Raw genomic sequence first — 6643 nt, 5'->3', positions numbered from 1 at the left:
GGGTGGATTTGATTGATGGCCAAATATTGTTGGGAATATGAAGAAAATTATTAAAGTTTAAGACGAAGAATATGAATATGGCACACTTCCCCTTCCTAAAAATTTATCAAATAATTCAGTGAAACACGTATTTATATGAAAATATGCTTTTCTAATTAGAATATAGTTGTTTTTTAAAGTGTTTATTTTTTAATAAATTTATTTATGATATTAACACATTGAAATTATTTAAAAAATATATAAAAAATTAATTTTAAAAAAAATATAAGACCACTGCACTGCAAAAACAAATACATTAATTTTAAGGCCAAGTTCCTTAATTTCTTACTTAAATGAGAAACAAATATGTATATATTTTTTTTATAATAACATGGAAGTTAAATCTATATACAATGACCAGTAAAAAAATCATTTAAATTTAAGAGTTAAAATTGATAGATAAAATTTATTAATTCTACAATATATAAATAGCTTACAAGGATGGAGGAAGACGATTCTTTTGCATTATTTAGGGTTTGAAATGTGATCTTATAATTAAATTATTCTCAAATTATGCATATTTTAACTTCAAATTAGCAAATATAAGTTAATTTTTACGCAAGTATTTTTCTAAAAACATCAATAATTCTGAAGCAACAAGTTTTTTGCAGACCAAAAATTGATTGAATAGGATGGGGACTGACTGCTATTTCTTTTTCTACTCCCTTCTCTACTTTGAGAAAGAGAAAAAGGAAAAATTTAAAAGGGTTGCTAGTCAACAACCTTTCCCGTTGATGTAGCAGCAGCACACACAGAAAGAATAAATATATAAAAAATAAAACTCTACCTTTCCCCTACTATACATCTCATCAATCTTGAAAGCTAAGCTATATAGCTGTGTGTTCATCTATTTGTACTACTTAGCAGCAGCAGCAGCAAGTAGTTCATGTTTTCTTCTGCCAAAGATCACTATATTGTCTCTTCTCTGATTATTAACAAGTAATAGTATAGTACAATATTCTCCCTTGTTTATTTGTAGGTTGTTGCCAAGAGGCAACCGCTACTATATTTCATCTAGCTAGCTCTTGCTCATCATATACATATCCAATCTCCCCTCCCCTCTTTACATTTCATTTGCATTATTACGATCGACCAATATATAGCGTGTCGATATATATTATGTGGAGGCTAAAGATTGCAGAAGGCAGCAGCAATGACTACTTGTATAGCACAAACAAGTTCGTAGGGAGGCAGACATGGGAGTATGATCCTGAAGGTGGGAGTCCTGAGGAGAGAGCTGAGGTTGAAGAAGTTCGCCTCAATTTCTACAACAATCGTTATGAAGTGAAGCCCAGCGGGGATCTCCTCTGGCGTATGCAGGTATATTCTGTATTAATTAGTTCCTACTTAATTACAATACATACCTCTGTAATTAATTAATTAGTTAAGTACTAGCTGCAACCTACCTAGTACTTTATGTATTTCCTTTAACAGATCAGGAGAGATTAATTTTCTTGAATCCTGTTCTTGGTAGAAGGATCCAGGGTGATTTATATCTTGCAGTTGCTAATTTCTTTTAATTAGTTTTATTTTAGCATCTTCATGGCTAATTACTTAGCTGGTTAGTCTGTTCCTTTCTTAATTTGGTTGTGATCATTAATAGAAAATAATAAGAAATTTATAATGAATACTGTTAGGAACTTAATAGATGCATCTTTTGCTCTTAGTTTTGTCATTTTACGTAGAATATTGCTTTGTTGTGTTTCCGGGGGAAAACAAATAGCTACTTCTCTCCGCCGATCAACTTGAATATTATTTTCTCTTCCCATTAATGTTTAATATCTTTTGGCATGGTAGAGTTTTAATGACAGTAGTGATCCCCAGCACGGTATGTTAGTTCAATCCATTTATTTAGTAATAAAAGAGGGCAAAATCAATTCCAAGACAGCATCACAGGCATGGCTAAGAGATCTCAGCAGCTACTGGAAGAAAGAGATTACCAATCTCATGGGCTATAGCACTTCTCTTACGGTTCTCTTACTGTTGTCATCAAACCTGACCATAAAATAAGGGCCATGCCTTTTGTGCTTTCGGAGCTTTGCTCTGTGCACATCGTTTCATGGACACAAGTGTTGGCCGCTAATTAGGTTCATGATCATTTCATTGCAGTAATGTTAAATATTAAAAAACTATAATCATAAATGCGATTTTCACGTATAATTAGTAATGTTAACTAGGGTTTTTTCTTTCTTTCTTTCACTGTAATACAAATATAACAATATTATTGAAGGAAGGTGGTGTCACTAATACTATCGAATATCCTTAATTATTTAATTTATTTGACCAGAAAATGTATATGTATAATTACTAATGCAGTTTCTCAAGGAGAAGAATTTTAAGCAAACAATAGCTCAAGTGAAAATTGAAGAAGGTGAGGAAATCACATATGAAAAGGCAACGACAACATTGAAGAGGGCTGTCCACTTCTTTTCAGCTCTACAGGCTAGCGACGGCCATTGGCCTGCTGAAAATGCTGGCCCCTTATTCTTCCTCCCTCCCTTGGTGAGCATCTTGCATCTATACAAAAATATTTTTGCTTAATTTCCCTATATATATATATATTTTGAGGACTTGTGTCAGTATTCACTAGTAAGAGCAGCTTGCATATAATTGATTTTCTCTTCTGGTTTACTTCAAAATATTGCAGGTAATGTGTTTGTACATCACGGGACATTTAGATTCTGTATTCTCTGCTGAGCATCGAAGGGAAATCCTCCGTTACATCTATTATCATCAGGTAAATTTATGCTGATTATCTGCTCTTAACGGTTTAGTTTTTGGTAGGTAATATGCTAAAAATTATATCTATGGCCATGGAAATCTATGCTGCATGCAGAATGAAGATGGTGGTTGGGGGCTACACATTGAGGGCCATAGCACCATGTTCTGCACAGTTCTCAGCTACATTTGTATGCGAATTCTCGGAGAAGGTCCTAATGGTGGTCAAGACAAAGCTTGTGCAAGAGCCCGAAAATGGATTCATGAACACGGTACTGTAACACACATACCCTCTTGGGGAAAGACTTGGCTCTCGGTAATCATCCACCCCGATATTGAATAGAACACAGAACCGATCGAACAACAAAACTTATGTTTTCTGTAACTGAAATCAATGTGCAGATTCTTGGTGTATTTGATTGGTCTGGAAGTAATCCAATGCCCCCAGAATTTTGGCTCCTTCCTACTTTTCTTCCTATGCATCCAGGTTAGTTAGTTTCTAATATTTCCGTCTCTGACTACCACCATCTGTTCAGTTTCCCTTTCTGTAGCCGTTGTGTTAACATGTCTATTGGCTTCAATGCAGCAAAAATGTGGTGCTATTGTCGGATGGTTTACATGCCGATGTCATATCTATATGGGAAAAGGTTTGTTGGTCCTATCACCCCTCTCATTCTGCAGTTGAGAGAAGAACTCTATGCTGAACCGTATAATCAAATCAATTGGAAGAAAACGCGTCATCTGTGTGCCGCGGTGAGTTCACCTTAAACTTGATATATAATTATTACCATTCTGAAAATTTGTTATGATATTGTTGCTACAAATAAATAATACATAATGTAATTGATTCTGCAATACTGTTAGTTCAGGAGGATCTCTATTATCCCCATCCTTTGATTCAAAATCTGATATGGGATAGTCTCTATGTGTTCACCGAGCCTTTTCTTACTCGTTGGCCCTTCAATAAGCTGGTAAGAAAGAAGGCTCTTGAAGTAACAATGAAGCACATTCACTACGAAGATGAAAACAGTCGTTATATTACTATTGGATGTGTGGAAAAGGTAACTTGCTGCTGCATAAAATGGGCACCATATATATAATATTCTACTTCTATCTGATAATTTCTAATACTTTTTTGACCTTGAAACGTCAGGTGTTATGCATGCTTGCTTGCTGGATTGAAGATCCTGACGGAATTTCTTTCAAGAAACATCTCGCAAGGATCCCGGATTATTTGTGGGTGGCCGAAGATGGTATGAAAATGCAGGTTAGTAGGGTTGCATTCTTTTACAAAGCTGTAGAGAGTAGAGACCCCACAGAGGTTATCATGTACTTAACAAAATATGGAATCTGTGTGCAGAGTTTTGGAAGTCAACAATGGGATACTGGTTTTGCCATTCAGGCCTTGCTTGCTACTAATTTTACAGATGAAATCGGAGATGTACTCAAGAGAGGACATGACTTCATAAAGAAATCTCAGGTTTGTTACTTTTCCCTCTTAGAACTCACATCTTTTGCCTTAATCATGAAGTAACTGCTAATTTTCATTTGGATTATCATTCTATATATTTAACCTGATTAAGCATTTTAAAGGTCAAGGACAATCCTTCAGGTGACTTCAAGAGCATGTACCGGCATATTTCCAAGGGATCGTGGACTTTCTCTGACCAAGATCATGGATGGCAAGTTTCTGATTGCACTGCAGAGGGATTGAAGGTAGCAAGCTTAATTTGTTGAATCACTTTAAAACTCACTAATTTTCTGTGCCATTTTGTTCAAACTGGAATATGCCTCTCACCAAATTAAACCATGTTGCATTACATCAACTATGCAGTGTTGCCTACTTTTCTCGATGATGCCACAAGAAATTGTTGGTCAGAAGCTAGAGCCTGAGAGGCTCGTCGATTCTGTCAACATTCTTCTTTCTCTACAAGTAAGGACTAAACTAAACTCAGCTTAACTCTCTATACAAAAACATGTAGCACTATGTTTCCTTCACTGGGTATTAGGTAAACTTTCCAGGGTCAGATAATAAGCTTTGTTATTGAACTTTCAGAGTGAAAATGGAGGTTTAGCAGCGTGGGAGCCAGCTGGAGCTCATAAATGGTTGGAAGTAAGTTCTTGAACATTTGCAATGTTTTCTTATTCTTTCATATTCACTTGTGGTAATCATGAACTGATGGTGTTTGGTTCTCTGTCTGTCTCAGTTACTAAATCCCACAGAGTTTTTCGCTGACATTGTCATTGAGCACGAATATGTTGAGTGCACTGCATCAGCAATCCAAGCATTAGTATTGTTCAAGAAGCTATACCCAGGTCACAGGAAGAAAGAGATTGATAATTTCATAACAAATGCTGTACGATACCTCGAAAGCATACAAACTCCAGAGGGTGGATGGTAGGTCACCCTGATGATTTTTAAGTTCTGTTAATTTGTTCCTGGAAATTCTTCAGAACCTATTAACAAGGAGAAATATTTCCATTCCCACAGGTATGGAAATTGGGGGGTTTGCTTCACTTATGGTACATGGTTTGCTCTTGGAGGCCTAGCAGCTTCTGGCAAGACTTACGACAATTGCACAGCTATGCAAAAAGGTTTGAATTTTCTTCTCAACATACAAAAAGACGATGGAGGTTGGGGAGAGAGCTATTTTTCATGCCCCAATAAAAAATATATACCTCTTGAAGGAAATCGATCAAATTTGGTACATACTGCATGGGCTATGATGGGTCTGATTTATGCCGGGCAGGTTAGCATGAGCATACTAACCAACTATTCACGAGTCTATGTTTTAGGCTGCGTTGTTGTTTCATTTACTTGTGTATTCCCTCTTCACGACCCTGCCTCCACAAAAGCAGGCAATGGCCTTAGGATTTCTGATACTAGAATCTGTTTCCTATAGATGGATAGAGACATTACACCTCTTCACCGAGCAGCCAAGCTGATAATCAATTCGCAATTGGAAGATGGTGATTTTCCCCAACAGGTATCTTTCTAACTATTAAGCTACAGTCAGAGAACCATTTCAATTGAAAAAAAGAAGAAGAAGAAATGACTCGACATCTAACAGTCTGCCGGCGATTCCTGTCAGTACTTAGTGGGCGGGAGCTAAATCCTATGATAGACAGACAGGAAATCACTGATGTGCATCTGCCCTTCAACTTTTATTTCACAAGTCTCCTAACCTGTGATATTCTTATTCATGACAGGAAATCACTGGCGTGTTCATGAAAAACTGCATGTTACACTATGCAGCATACAGAAATATCTATCCAATGTGGTCTCTTGCAGAATACCGGAGGCGTGTTCCGTTGCCTTCAACATCCAAGTGAATCTAAATCCAATAGCAAACTATCTAACTCATTGTAAATAAACACAAACCGAATAATGAATTTAAATCAAATAGCACTCCTCTATACCATTCTGTTCTGTTTGTTCTTTTAGAATTTTCCTAGCATGTATAGAGAGAAACATGTTTCTGCATAATAATACTCCTTTGTACACAGATGAATGTCTGTAGCAGAAAGCTGTACCCTGAACTGTATCATGTTTATACTTTATAGAATCGAAGTAACATAAATGTTTCTGCATTGCTTGTCTTATTTGATCTAGCTGTCTCACTCTCAGTCACTGTTGTCCCTTCTCTCTGTTTCTTCTTCCCCTTAATTTCATCAAATCTAACAAGCACTATCTCTTATGCAGCTCACAAAAAGCTGTGAGTCTCACTTCTCTTCCTCATTGGCCATTTGTAATATTCTGAAGGTGGGGGAGAATGTGGTATTATGAAATTTTGCATTGAAAAAGATAGTATTGCCCTTATGTGTATAATTATGTATATTAATGATTGAGGGGCAAATTAGAAATTTCACATGATTTGATATGTGT

The 6643-nt window shown here is 36.2% G+C and overlaps 1 protein-coding gene across 1 annotated transcript; it reads left to right on the top strand.

Annotated features, from left to right (window-relative positions):
* Positions 1-871: 871 nt before the first annotated feature.
* Positions 872-6348, top strand: LOC133682242 (beta-amyrin synthase). The gene is made up of 16 exons (XM_062105528.1): positions 872-1359; positions 2356-2541; positions 2687-2776; positions 2876-3073; positions 3160-3244; positions 3344-3510; positions 3627-3818; positions 3911-4024; positions 4118-4237; positions 4351-4473; positions 4592-4690; positions 4814-4870; positions 4965-5155; positions 5249-5507; positions 5661-5744; positions 5968-6348. The coding sequence occupies exons 1-16, from the start codon at positions 1159-1161 to the stop codon at positions 6088-6090; spliced, it is 2289 nt and encodes a 762-aa protein (XP_061961512.1). The 5' UTR covers positions 872-1158; the 3' UTR covers positions 6091-6348.
* Positions 6349-6643: the final 295 nt, after the last annotated feature.

The sequence above is a fragment of the Populus nigra genome, chromosome 2 (assembly GCF_951802175.1).
Source record: "Populus nigra chromosome 2, ddPopNigr1.1, whole genome shotgun sequence".
NCBI classification, from domain to species: Eukaryota; Viridiplantae; Streptophyta; class Magnoliopsida; order Malpighiales; family Salicaceae; genus Populus; species Populus nigra.
Note: the sequence above shows the minus strand (reverse complement) of the source record. Positions and strands in the feature narration are given on the sequence as shown.

Excerpts from the sequence above, each read along its gene's own strand:
- LOC133682242 (XM_062105528.1), top strand. The coding sequence starts at position 1,159 with ATGTGGAGGCTAAAGATTGCAGAAGGCAGCAGCAATGACTACTTGTAT. Across the intron at positions 4,238-4,350 it reads ACTTCATAAAGAAATCTCAG|GTCAAGGACAATCCTTCAGG; the intron begins GTTTGTTACTTT and ends AGCATTTTAAAG. Across the intron at positions 4,474-4,591 it reads GCACTGCAGAGGGATTGAAG|TGTTGCCTACTTTTCTCGAT; the intron begins GTAGCAAGCTTA and ends TCAACTATGCAG.